At 42.3% G+C, this 14506-nt stretch overlaps 1 protein-coding gene across 1 annotated transcript in view; it reads right to left on the bottom strand.

Annotated features, from left to right (window-relative positions):
- Nucleotides 1-2216: 2216 nt before the first annotated feature.
- SFMBT1 (Scm like with four mbt domains 1) overlaps nt 2217-14506 on the bottom strand; it is a 73350-nt gene continuing 61060 nt past the window's right edge. The window contains exons 15-21 of the mRNA XM_054640294.2: nt 13712-13851; nt 11733-11842; nt 9893-10068; nt 9025-9203; nt 8666-8911; nt 8312-8440; nt 2217-7626 (exon numbers count right to left, since the gene is read on the bottom strand). Of these exons, the coding sequence (XP_054496269.1) occupies nt 7486-7626; nt 8312-8440; nt 8666-8911; nt 9025-9203; nt 9893-10068; nt 11733-11842; nt 13712-13851 (1121 nt within the window). The 3' untranslated portion in view covers nt 2217-7485. The remainder of the gene's footprint in view (nt 7627-8311; nt 8441-8665; nt 8912-9024; nt 9204-9892; nt 10069-11732; nt 11843-13711; nt 13852-14506) is intronic.

The following is a 14506-nucleotide window of genomic DNA, read 5'->3' as shown; positions in this document are numbered from 1 at the left end:
GCCGGCCCGCACCGCCCCTGCCCGCCCCGCCGCGTCACCGCACCGCCCCTCGGCCCTCCGCCCGTGACACGGACAGCGAGCGGCCCCCGGGAGCAGGGGGGTCAGCCGCAGCGCTCGGGCACAGCCGGCTGAGGAGCACGGCAGAGGAGCGCCTGGTGCTGCGGGCAGCTGCTAAATAAACACTGGCTGGCTCCAGCATCCACACACACCGGCTCCAGCATCCACACCCCGGCTGGCTCCATATCCCACACACCGGCTCCAGCATCCACACACCCCGTCCGGCCCCAGCGTCCACCCCCTTTTCCAAACCGCGCCACAGCCCCGAGGAAGCCCCGGGTAAGAACTCACAGCACCGGAGGCTTTGCTTAGCCCAGACCGCACAGGGTCAGGCAAGGCTGCTATCGCCCTAGCAAGAGGAAAGTATGACCTGGGTTCTTTAGCAAAAATGTTTCATCCTCTGTAAAGGGCAACCCGCGGCCCAATGGATTAAACAAAACATGTCAGCACTTTCATCTGGAAAACTATGAAACTGGTGGCCAGTGAGCCTCGACTGGCCCCGTTGTGCTGTACCCCTCTTCATCCTCACCAGCCACAAGTGCATCAAGTTTGGGCTCTTATTTTTAGTGCAGGATCAAGCCAGGTCATGTTGCATTGTATTGTTTTCTTACACAATTTCTTTAATTTCTTTAAATAATTTAAAATCCCTGTCTAAATATGAATTCACTTATAAATATGACCCAGAAAGCACATGTTTAAATCTATCAGAAAGCAAAGCCAAGCACATGAATTTAAATTTAGTTCTTTAAATAACATTTGTTGTGTCTACATTGCAAACCTACCTACGTGACTGTCCTTCCTGGCAGGTGATGCCAAAGAGTATTGGCACACAACAGTGATTTTTCTGATTTTTAGGCTGTTTCATAAATGTCTGGAAGTTGCAGCTAGAAAAAGAAATGCTCTCAGCTCTCTAACCTAGAGAGCACACAGCCAAAATGCTCTGTCCAGTGCCTCTGGCCCCAGGTCAACACTCTTCTGCTCAGAGCTGCCAAAAGCAAGAGTTCAGGAAAGCAGTTACCTAACAGAAAAGACATGGACCAACGCAGGTTACTTTTTCTCCCCCTTGCACACAGTGGTAACAGCCATCAAGCACTGCATTTGCAACCTGGACTTGACCCATTTGCTTGTGGCTCAGGGTGGTTTTTTAGCTTTCACAGCTGCTGCTGAACATCAGACATCCCACACACGTACCCGACCTTAACCCCAATACTGGTTAAAGATTTACCTAATGCTGTTTACACACAAAACCTATGTTTCAGACATGAATCTGGAAACATAACTCCAAGGGCTTATGCCTCATGTTACTCCATATTCCATGCTTTAAACCAGATCATTCCCCCAAAATGCCTCTTCAAGGGTTTCATCTCATCATGACTCCTATAAGCCCTTCTGAAACCTGTGGCAGACAAATCACTGCCTCCTGCTATGTACTATTCACAGGCCTTCAGATTTCTCTCCAGCAGACAGTGCTCTGTGAAGGCAAGTAGAAGATTTATGTTAAATCCTGCTTATTTATAGAGGTCTAAAGACAGTGTTAAGCAAATCAGTTTCATCCCACTCCTATGCATTTTCTGCAGCCAGTGTAAAATCAGCTCAAGGTAACTGAAGTGCAGCCAAGAAACAAGTGCTGAGTACAATCTGTTGGAATGCCAAGTAAGGAAACAAGAACTTTGCAAGGCAATGTTTTCTGAAACATCTCATGTTATTTAGAGGAAGCAAAGCCAGCCTGTTTTAAAATTTCAGCTTGCTGGGGTAGCACTAACCTTTACAAAACCATCCAGAAGCTGCAGCATCTGCAAGGTTTGCTGTGGATTGTATCAAGCATCTTCCAAGGTTTGAAGAAGGCAATAAAAGAAAATTACTCCAATTTGTAGGTCCTGTCCTCAGCTCCTGTATATTAATTGGATTCAGCATCCTGTGAAACAAAACCTGTTACCTTAGAAGAAGCTTTGATAAAGAGGACTCCTCCATTTGAGGGAACTGAATGAACCCAATCAAGCTCTTCAACATGAAGCCTCTCCAAGTGGTATTTATGTGGCTTGCATTTACCTTTTATGCAAGCAATGGAACGTTCCACACAACTTTCCACAGTTTTCCAAGATGGAAAATTGCTCATGGTCAGCAGCAGTATTTATGATATTAATACCAAAGCCATCAGCAACAGTTTAAGTATCTTTTTTAATTTTCTTACAACCACTTAAAACTGTCATATAACACAAACTTTTGTACACTATTTACAGACAAAACAAGTAAAATATCCATCCAAAATATTTTTTAAAAAAATCCTCTGATTAAATTGTTACACCTGCTCAAACAATGGTGGGACTTAATAGGCATATTTTCTTGTGCATGTTTCTCTTCCATGTAGTACTTCAGTCTCACTGCATATATATTTTTTTTTCTTTTAAAAGATAAAGAAAGATAAAACAAGCAGAAGGGACACAACACAATATGCATTTAAATCTTTGTTTAAGAACAAGCAGCTAATTAAAAAAGGCAAAATACAGGAAAAGTGCATCAGTTCCAATGAGTTAGTATAAGAAAGAGGCCCACAGGTGTGGAGCTGGCACCCTTTTAGGTAGAGATTCCTAGAAGACCTCTGATTGTCTATAGAGATTATTTAAAATTTATTTTAAACAGAAATAATAAAAAAAAAGAAATTAAAAAAGAGAGGAGAAACATGACACCTCCAGATATTTTTTTTTGTTTGTTTTGCCATGAGGTTTCTTGGAAACTGGTGCTCAACAGCTTTCAGAGTGGGTGAGAATTCCTTTGTGCCCAGAGCTCAGTGCTGTCCCTGAGCCCCAGGGCTGCTCCCCTGGTCTGTGCCAGGCCAGGGGTGCCACTGTTTGTGCTAAGTCACTCAGACCCACTGCCCTGGAGCTCTGTCAGCACAGATCTGCTGGCTTCCATGGCTTAAAGCTGAGCCAAACACTGCTGGCTGGGCACCTGGACTGAGCAACTTTGTCTTCTCATCAAAAGTCCACTTGCATGTCTGGTGCATTCCAGAACAGATACCACCAAAATGACCACGGAGACAAAGTGTCACTAACCTTAACTCATTTTTGTTGTGTTTCATACAGATTGCTATTTTGGTTTTACAACAATAAAAGACAACACTTGTTGTCTCTGGTGTTCCCAAGTCCCATTGCAATCCTTCACCCAAAAGGCTGCCTTTGAAAACAAGGCTACATGCATGTTTGGGGAAGGGCAGCAGCACTCTGAAACAAGGGGTCAGCACACAATCCTTGGAAGGGGAGCCTACATCCTACACCTGAAGTCTCCTGACCCAGCCTATGTCTTTGTGCTTAGTTACTTTTAGGTAATCTGAGCTCGCAGTAGGCAGTAACCAGGCTGACACTTTGTGACAGGACTGGTTAAGGAGTAGCTTTGTACAGGATTATATTTTTGGGTTTCTGGTAAGGCTACTTCATCTAGTAACAACAGATTTGGTCCAAAGGTATCCAGTCTCCAACTCCAGCTCGATAGTTTTGAAGCCTATTCCATTACATTCAAAAATCTCACAAGCCACTGGGCTTTCTGCCAACAAAGTACCAAGGCTTGTACTTCATATAGAAGAATGGAGTGCTCAGTCCAATTGCCTGTAAATATATTTACACTTCTGTGGACCTAGCAGCTAAATACTCCTTCCCTCCTTAAAGCATCACTGGAATAAAGAACAAACACTAGCAAATCCTAAAACAACAACAAAATACTGCTAAAAGTTGTGACAGAGAATGCAATCTTTAAAACCATTCCCAAACTCTGTATGTACTGTTTCCCTTAACCCCAGAAGAGACTGCAAACACTCCTGGAGTTCTATACAATACAGAAATTAATCTGCCTTTTATTTCATTCCTCAGAGAGGAACTTTCAGAAATGTTTAGAGATAGGAAAAAAGTAGTCTTCATTCACCAAGATCAGTGCTGTACCTCTGCTCTCCTGGAAGGACTGCTTTCAGTTTAGGATGGACTGCAAGCTGCTTGTGCTTTGGGAATAATTCTACCACATTAAACCTCCATGGCATTCTGGAGATCAAATACTTCTCTGTTACAGAATCCTTGAGTTGGTGCAGAAAGCACACAACAGTGACCCAACAAAATGCTCCTGCCTAACAAGGCTAAGCTTAGCCCAGTCAAAGTGGCACCACCAGGCTTCTAAAGCTACAACGTGCAAACCCAAGACTGCACAATGCATATGAAAACATGACAAGCAAGAACACACACCCTCAGTGGGTCAAGCCAAGGGTAAACTCCTGTTACCAGCCTATTAACAATACACAAGGTTCATTTTCTTGTACTGGAGACATTTGTTAAGACATCAGTGCCTTTTCCTGGACCCCAGCTTTGTTGTACTGTATGGTGAATGATGTGCTAGAGGACAGCACAAACCCCTGAACCCTAAATTACTGCAGTCCCAGTGATTTCTGATGGTGAACCATTGCTGTCACCCAAATCCAAGATTCAGCCACCAGCTACACAAAATCCAGTTTTGAAGAAACAGAGTGACTAAAGCAGCACGTGAGCTCAAAGTCATACTGGAGTAAGATGAACAAGTAAGTGCAGTTGTGTCATCTGCCACACATAGAGAAAGAGGAACTTGAAACAGAGTCAAGTAGAAACACCATCCATCAAGATAAAGCCCCAATTATCCCTTTTAAATCCAGCAATAAAACAGAGTGCATTTTTTTCCAGGAAACAGAGTGTACAGTACCCGTGTGCAGCATAAAAACATTTCACAAATAATGAAAACATCCCTTTTGAAAATCTCAACAAAAATAGATCCCATTGGGACCAGACTGTCAGTGCCTCCCAAAACAAGGCAGAAAAATCCAGCCTATAAAACATGCCAAAGGTGACCAGTGAGTATCCCACTAAGGGCTGAAACTGCTGACTGCTTATTTACTGAGAAAAGGAGTATGACATTTGTATTTAAAACCCCAGGCACCATGTTAACAGGTCCACTAAATGACATGTTCAGCTCTGTTCTCTCCTGACAACTACTTAAAAAGACATCTATCTCTCTATGGGGAAAGGTGGAAGCAACATCTCCTGGCTATGCAGGGCAATCCTGCCAGGCACAGGACAACAGAACCCTGGGAATTCTACAGCCCTGACCCAAAAGCATCATCTTCCAGCCCAGAAGTTCTCTGCTGGCCAAATTTCTCAGGACAAGATGCTGACAGCAAAGCAGCAGTGTTTCTTTAGAAATTTTTTCAAGCCTAATGGCTTATGAATGAGTTTGTCCTAAGGGATTGGAGTACAGGCAAATGATCTAAGCACAATATGAAGAGCTAAAACATCCATTTATTTGCCACATATCTGGTGTAAGGAGGAAAAAGGGACACTTTGATTTCAATTTAGTTGTGTCTTCACACTCTGCTTACAATGTGGGAGAAAAATTGTCCTAGCTACACACTGCTCTCCCTCAGGAATATTCAGCTAATAAATAATCTGACATTTTGATTCTGGAACGAAAAAAAATCTGATTTAATAATTGTGTGAATAGTTCTGCCTTGACTAGGCAGTTACTCTAAGGGGCAAAAGCAACCATGCCCAGTTACTGAGCTCTGCTTAGAGCCAGCAGTTTCCACTGGAGGCAGCTCCCCCTCCACACCAGGGTGGCAGGTAAAGTCACAGGCTGTGCCAACTCAGCTCTCAGCCTACAGACCACATCCTTCTGAATCCTGCAGCTCACAGCTTTGGAATGGCCAGTCACACTGGGCCTAAGGGACACTCCAATCATTCCATCTGACCAGAGTAATCCCTGTTCATCAGAACCCAGTAACTGCATCCTTCCTAAAGCCACTCCTGCAGCAAGCACCTTCCTAACTCACATGCATTCGTAGGCCAGGGGCTTCCTGCAGAGATGGATTTGAGCAGGACATAAAGGAGCAGAGCTGCACACATCCAGCTCCTGCCTGTGCTCCTGCAAACACTGAGAACAGGCAGAGTGAATGAATGCAAGCCAGCTGAAACTCAACACTGATGTGATGCAGACCTTGGGCCTGATGTGAGTTTCCCCACACCTTTAATGGAAAGTAACATAAGCCCTGTTACTCCAAGTGTAAAGCACTGGCCTACAGCAAGTGGCTGATTGGGTTTTATTACCATGGAAAATTAAAATCAGCAGTTCATCCTACTGTGAGTCTACTGATGGAACTAAGATGTCCCACTGGTCCTTTTCCTTTTCTGTAATAAAAGCACACAAATCCCTTGCCAGCCTACCAAATTTTCATCAAGTCTGATCCTGAGCATCTGTAGATAGTTAAAAATACAAAGTCAAGCTCATAAGAGTTTCCAGAATGCAAACACTGGCAGAGCTATGTTGCAGTCCTCTATTGATTGCAGTTTCCTTAGTGTATTCTCTAAATAGATGTTCAGGTAGCAAAGCAAAAGTCTGCTGACAGGCTCTATGTACACGGCCCAATTGTCTGCTAGAAGAAAAAGGAAATAACTTCATACAATAAAGAAAAAAATAATCTGACAACCCAAATATAGAAAATGCAGAGGCACTTTCTCTTTCCTTCCTTATGTCCTACAGCCTGCCTGCCTGTAAGAGAAGTGCAAAATAATTCAGTTTTCTGGCATCTGAAAAAAGGAAACATCCAGGTTATGCCTACAGAAGTTTCAGCTAAAGCTTTGGAACAGAAGCTGATGTTGGTTTGCACTCTGGACATGCCCACAGAAGCCAGACTGCTGTGCAGCCACGGACCACGTGTCCAGAAAGAGCAGTTCCCTCCCTTTTTAGTTCATCACTTCTACTGTTCAGGCTACAGAGGTAGTAAAAACAAAAGCAAAACCAACAACAGTGAAACAAACCAAAATAAACAAAAACAAACTTCAAAAGGAACCACACTCTTGCTATACTGTACATTCAAAACCCTGTGGCCACATTGTTGTCCTAACAATGAACAAATTCATTAAAAATCTCAACATTAACACACGAATGTGCAAAGAACACATTCCAAAGTCAGTGCTGTGGTAAAGCAAGTGTTCATCCACAGGGAGGGCAGGGGATTCTGTGAAACATCAGGAACAGAAAGGTTATTTCTGGCAGCCTACATGCGAACGTAAACAGGATCCATTTCTCCTTTTAAAGTTCCGTGCCAACAGAACTATTGAAATGTCATTTCCCACAAGAGGAGACTTTTCTGTCATCATTAAAAAATACATTAAAAAAAGGGAACCATAGAGCAAGAGACTATTGTGTTCCCAAGCTGGCAGCTGGAAGAGTAGCCCCTGTGTTTGCATTGGCATTTTGCTCCAGATGTTGTCTTCCTTCTGTTGAAATAGAAAAAATTGAGGCTGACACACACTTTTAGGTCACCAGGGCCTCAGTTTAAGTTCATTTGGCTTTACTTGCTAGAGAGGAAGGAGCATGGTTTTGTAGTTGTGCTTCAAAGGTCCACTTCAACTTGGCTGCTCCTCAGTTTGCAAACTGCTGGTAGAAGGCAAGTTTGACCCTCTCAATGTGATGGCAGAGTTTAATAGCTGGTCCAAGCTTCAAGTCCATGCACTCCTGAACAGTGGGCAGGGTCAGCAGCAGCAGTGCCTGGCCATCGATTTCCTGTCAGAAGACAAAAATTCCAGAGTGACTTTGTTGTTATTCTCCCTGCTCCTTCAGCTTTGGCTTGCTGTAATTTCAGATTTGTGACCATTTGTGAATTAGATGTTTCTTTCGTGTTCCCCCAGGCAGCTTAAAAATCTCTCTCACACACAACAAATTAACTCCTTTCTTAAAATGCCAGCTCAAATCCACTGAGGCACAGACTCTCGAGAGATCCTACTGTAAAAAATACAACCCAACAAAAGAAATCAAGGGAATTTCATGCAGAAAGTCATTCTAACCAACCACTGCATCTTTCTGTAGAAATAGAAGTTTATCAGCAACATCCACCACCACAAATCACCCCAACCATTAGTTCTAATAGTACAGTTTTAATAGGCACTGGTTTTATGGCAAAGTTTAACCAAGATGCAAATAAAATGTTGACTCTTGTCATGGTGCTTTGTTGAAGGCATTATTTGTAGTTTTAAGATTCAGATGCTCTGCAGACCAATATATCCTCCCCCCAGTAATGAGAAACCTGAAAAATTCTGGTCATTCCCTGAACTCTCCTCTCTCCAACTGCCGCAGGTTGCCCAAGTGTTTGTTTCTTCAGAACCCTATTAAAAAAAAATTCTTTTTCTGACTCCTTAGGGGATAAGAAGCCAAGTGACAGATTCAACATTCAACAGCCAGAAAATGATACCTGATCAAGGAAAATCCTTGCCAGGGGAGCACAGTCAGTGGATTTGAGGAATCGTACCACATCAGCCACACTCCATTCCAGAGGGTTACTGTCCAGCTGCAGCTTTTCAGCAACTTCCATCTTTATGTCCTAGACAAGCCAAAAGAATTCCCAAAATATTACATATGCTTACTCTTTATCACAGTCCTATGACTCAACCATAACAAACATCAGGGATTTTTATTATTCTGTAAAGTTTTCACAACACCCTTCACAGGGAAACAGAGAACACACATTTTGTGGTTAATACCCCCAAGATTTTGGTGCTTGCTCAGCAGGGAGCAAGCCAGGGCAGAAATCGACATTCCAAGTTACCTTTGGCGAAGGAGGTTTATTTTCATCATCAGAAAAGGAGAAGGTCCTGAGCTTCCTCTTCCGCTTGTCTCGGTCCTGAGCCAGGGAATGAGACAGTTCACTCTGGGTGGGAGATGATGATAGGGATTTTTTCTCTGACACCTCTGATTCTTCAAGCAGCTCATCTTGGTGCTCTGAGGTGCTGTCCTCAGTCAGAGACTCTTCATCCACCTCATCCTGATCATCCTCCTCTTCTGCCCCACTGCCCTGAAGAGTTAGGAGAAAAGAAAAAAAGCAGCTGTAACCCTGAAGTTACCAGGTTTGCTGTTTCAAATGAAGCAGTCCAAGATCACATCCCAGACCCACGAGCATTGTCCTACCTGGGGAGATCCAGCTGGAGTGTTATCCACGGACGTAGAAGAACGTTTTTTCTTATGAACAAAGAAATGTTTTCGTCTCTTCCGTCTTTTGTTTGGTTTCTTCATGGCTACTTCCAGGTTGCTGTGGCCACCCGGGGGCCGACCTATCCGCTTGTTTTTCCGCTTGCCATAATAGTGTGCTGCCAGGACAGAAGGAAGGAGCACACTGCTGAATTGCACCTTCAGTGTCTCTAGCTATGCTTGCCCCTCATCAGGACTGGAAAATCAATAGAAGGACACTTCCCAATAGGAATCCCAGTTCTGCAAATCTTCAAAATCACTATGTCTGTATTTTCCACTTCAATTTGGTTTAAGGAACGAGAGTTACTGATCAATTTTGTTTGCCCTGTAAAGACTTACTTCCTCCATCTCTGGGAAGTCTCCAAATGATCCTATTTTATACAAAAATTATCAAAGATTCGGTCCAATTTAATGGTGCTTTTTATGATGATTTGTATATCAATGCACTGCTTGTTCTCACAGTGTCAAATGGTTAAAGCTAGTCTACAAAAACCCTAAAAACTAAGAAAAGAGCTTGAAAGTGTTTCATTTTTTTCCCCACCACAAATTGGTAAAAGCAATTATAATGCCACGTTCTTGTCCCCAAAGTTGTTTTAAAAAGATAAAGTTTTAAGCACACAACAGAAGTTAAGCCATGGTTCTACCACTTAATTAAAAGTTAATTTTTTCTCTCCTACACACTGGAACATGAATATTTTGTAGGCCTCTCTATGCAGTGCTTGAGCTGCTCCTTCTGGCATCAAAGCCAAAAGAAACTAAAATATAACACTCCAAACTCCACCTTGGTGTGGATCAGGGATCTACTCACTGTATTTTGTCTTTGTCAGGACAGAGCAGTTCTCTGAACACTTATCCAGCACCATCTGAGGGCCAAAGAGGTTTGGACAACATTCCAGCTTGATGCAGGTTTTCCTGCAGAAATCTGCCACCCGATCTGCCGTCCTCACAACCTCCACGGTGGCACGGTAGCTCTTGCCTTTGTACCTAGCAGTATAAATACAGGCATAATTAGGAATCTTCTAATTACCAGGATCAAAGGACTTCATTGAAAGGTGTACAAAAATACTGAGATCAAACTGAGAAAACATATGAGCAATGATGAACTTTATGGACTGCCAAGTCCAGGAAACAGGAGCTCATGTCTCTTCTGTCAGATCCCCAAATAAAGAAAATCCATCACAGAGGTGGCTGCAGTACCAAACACAGCAACACCGCCCCATCAACAACTACAAAACACCATCTGAGGTGACGGTCCAAGAGTTCAGATATTTTGTTTTCTTTGTTCACAGATGGTTCTCTCTCTCTTTGCTTTTATGGGATTGCAGAAATGCCCACTGTGCCATGGACAGCTGGTTCCTCAAACCAAGGCTGAGAGCAGTCACTGAGCCCATTCAGGTAACAGCAGACAGCTTTTGGTGAGCCTTTCTGTGCTCATCCTATGGAGACAAGGGGACTACTGCCACATTTCCAAAGAGCTTTTGTCCAGCTGCTGAACAATTCCCTAGGACAGTCACTTGCATGACTCCACATACTGCTCCTGATTGATTTAAATGAAGAAATTATTCCTTTTTGTTCACCAACCTTACCATTACACTGAAAGAGCTGCACTGTGCAATATCTACCAGAGCTGCTCAGCATTTCTGCTTTATCCTTCCAGCACAGCTACAAGCATGTGCTGATATCTACCAGAGATGTTTCAGGCCTGCAAGTACCTAGGTAATACCTTGAAAAAAACAAATGTATCATCATAGTCCAGATATCCCTAGTGTCACTACTGTGGCAAAAGGAAGCAAACAGCAACTTCAGTGAGACTAAACAAATATTTTTTTCTTTATTCCTCAGCTACACCTTCTATTTACACTAACCTTTGTCATCTTCCTATTGCCCAGTTCAGAGCAGTCCCCCAATATATGGAAAGATGTCTTTTTATACATGAAACTGATCCAACAAAAGAATAACTGACACGTTCAAAATTATGCAGGAAAGTGTGCAGTGGCACATTGGGAAAATCTAATCTCTAATATGCAAACACAGTGACCTAATTACAAAACCATCCCTAGACTATAAAGGAGTATCTGGACTTATCAAATATATGCAAATATGTTCACTGCTCTTTTCCTAGCTGTAAAAGTAATCTTGCAAAAAGCTTCAACCCAAAAAGCTCAGCAGGAAAACTGGGAGTGCTTTAGGGCAGACTGCTGTAGAAAGACATCCATGTCAGACCATTACAAAGCTTCTAACTTTATTTCTGAAGAATCTTTTTCCACTAAGAAATTTGAGTGGAAATGCCTGAGAAGCTTCCCAAGCAGTACATGTTTTTGCTTTAAAACACTGACAATTATCTTCAGGTGAATTAAATAATCTTAAACTTCACCCTCAGGTCTGTCAGTACAATGCTGTACCAGTGCCACACCAGTCTTTAGCTGCTCACATGTACTCACATGTAGCAGAGTACACTGCCATATTATGGAGCATTAAAATCACATGCACTCCACCAGAACTCAGAAAAATTTATAAAGAATGCAACACTTAATGGCTGCTGGCATCTTGATATGCTCTAAGCTGTTTTTCCTTCCCTGAAACCTAAGCACAGCCTGCAGAGAACAGCTACTGGGACTGAGGAGCCAGGGAACAGGATAAGAATTTACTTGGCTTTTAGGGTCTCTCCATGGCCATGCCAGGCAGCCTCTTCATCCAGCTGCAGCTCTCTCAGGACACGGCTGGGTTTGTAGGCGGCGTTGATCAATAAAGTGAGAACCTACAGCACGGGAGGAAAGAGCAGAAAACATGTGTAAGTTATTTGTACAATAAATCTGTTTTAAAGTGCCAGGGCAGAATAGGAAATTGCTCCTATTCATCCAAATTATCTAGCATCAAAGCACTCATTCACAGCAGGATTACAGACACCTCCTGACAGTGCCAAAACGAGCACTGAGAGCAGCCGACACTTTGGGCCTTCCCAGCCCTCAGAATTGGTCTGCACAGTCACGAGTGTATCCAGCAATTTCCAAGTCATTGCCCTTGAATTACACATCACTAAATTAATGCCTGGGGCTGAGAACTCCCAAACTTGCATAACCTTGGCTAAATCTGAGCGATTATCTTAAAGATTCTGTGGCATGTGAAGTTGTGCCAAAAAACACTGCAGGATTTTGCTGCCTGCTAACCTACTGCTTACAACAAAACCATAGTGCAGAATCCTAAACTCTCATCTGTTTTGCTTCCATGAACCATGATAAGGTCTCCATTTTAATAAAATGATAATTTCTTGAGTACTGTAAAGTAACTTGGAAGTTGTGAATAACCAGAAGTTAGTGGGGGATAGTACAAAATGTGCACTGTAATTGTACTTTTTATGCTCACTATGTGCTTATTCCAAATCATTTCCAACTGGGTGCATAACAACCTTGACATTACAAATTTGCAGTTTTATTGCTACTAATGCAGCAGCCCAGAAATCAAAGAAAAGTATTAAATATAATGCAAGCACCAAACTCTTTCTAGGATTCCTACAGTGAGCAAGACTCACAACTGAAATGCATACAACTGAGCATACTGGCTGAACTTTCAGCACCACTCAGCACCTGCACATCAGCAGGATTTGTGCACACTTTCTGCTTTCAGGCAATGAAGCAGAGTAAACCTTCAAGATTAAATGAAGCTGCCACAGAACTTCACATTTGCTCTTTTGCAGTTCTTTCAATAAAATACTGAAATAGGCAGAAAGGATAGGGTACTTTTCTGCATGCAAAATTGGACCTTTTTCAATAGTCTGCTTGATTCTTGACAACCACACTCTTGCTTTACAGCAGGTCTGCCAGAAAGTCTCTCTTAAGCTCTCTCCCCGTTAAGATACTTGGTAGGGAAGGAAAATTCCAGGTATGTTGAGCCAATTCTTTATATATAAAGTAATCATTTCATGACAGCTCAAGTGTGCATATCCAGTTAGTTATGTCTTGGGAAATTTCCAGCCTCTCAGGTCAGATAATAACCACCTCATGAAGTTTTTTGAAATTTCAGAAAAATAATTATTACATTAAAGCACCTGTAAATTTGCTGTGAAACACCTTCTGGAGAAGAAGCTCTCTGGCATTAAAGACTGGCCTCCTCCTCCCTCAGTTACATTAAGAAGCCAAACTGTAATTTCACCTCTGATCTATGCAAATTGTATCCAACTTAGAAAGCACAGATAACTCTTTTCATTTCCCAGTTACTGAATGTAGTTTGCCATTTTGACTAAGAAAATCTGTATTTCCTCTGTTTTACCCTCAACAGTGCAAACCGTAAAGGAAATTTGGGATTATCTCCATCTAATTTCTGTTAATTAAAATGGAAACATTTATTACAGCTATAAAAAGATACTAACTCCTTTGATTGTGGTAATTACAGGTTATACTGTTTTAACAGAAAATAAAATTCAGCAGTAGAAGGCTGAATGTTACTTAGATAAATGAGAGGCTTTTACTGTTATCAGCCATTCATAAAACCATTCATGATTTATACTTTATTATACGCAAAAAGACACTCCTCACTTATCAGCTTAAATTTCTGAATTACCCATCTGTAATTAGACAGGCACTCTGGTGTTGAAGCTACTCTGCTGTTTGCAGTGTATCCATCAGCTCACCTCCTTCAGCACCAGCACACAGTTGCCAGGTCCCACAGACTGGGGCAGCTCTGCAATCCTGCCTTTGTTCAGGTAAGGCCCCGAGAAGCAGCGGTGGTTGAAGTAGATCTTTGGGCAGCAGTACTTGCCATTAATTACCACTGAGAAGTGAGAAATGAGAAAACAAACATTGAAATCACACGCTGCAAATGCCCCAGGAAAGAATCTCGCAGTAGGTAACAGTTTATCTGCTGTAAAAAAAGGAGGGGAAAACGTCCTGAATGACAGGGATTTGAGGTAGTTTCTGTCACGTTTGCAATGGCACCATTAGTTATTCCACATTGTCAAAACATTTTTCATACTTCACACCCATGCTTGCAAATTGTCAAGCTGCAGTAAATAAAGATGGTCATGTATCAGAAAGGAAACATTCCCTCCTGGCTAGTCTGCTGCTTCATGGTACCACACCAGTGAGAACAGCAAAGACAAAGACAATCCCAACTTTTTGGTAGCAGAAGCAGTTCCTACAAAGCAATTACAGATAAATTTTCCAGTAAATTTTCTCTCCCCCAAACTTCTGCCACCAGAGAAACTGGCAGTTATTCTTCACTGTTCATCCTAAACTGCAGCATCACATTGTTTTGCATTTTTAAATCCTTTTCCTTTGATTAGCAAACAAAAGATTCAGCAACTGATAAAATGACCTCTGATGAAGTGACATCAAGCTCTCTGAATCTATTTAAAGGTTCAGCATTGCTCAAAATTCAAGTATTAATATATATTGCAATACACTTACGTACAAAACCAATATTGTTT

The sequence above is a fragment of the Agelaius phoeniceus genome, chromosome 11, assembly GCF_051311805.1.
Source record: "Agelaius phoeniceus isolate bAgePho1 chromosome 11, bAgePho1.hap1, whole genome shotgun sequence".
In the NCBI taxonomy this organism is placed as follows: Eukaryota; Metazoa; Chordata; class Aves; order Passeriformes; family Icteridae; genus Agelaius; species Agelaius phoeniceus.
This window is presented reverse-complemented; position numbering and strand designations above follow the sequence as displayed.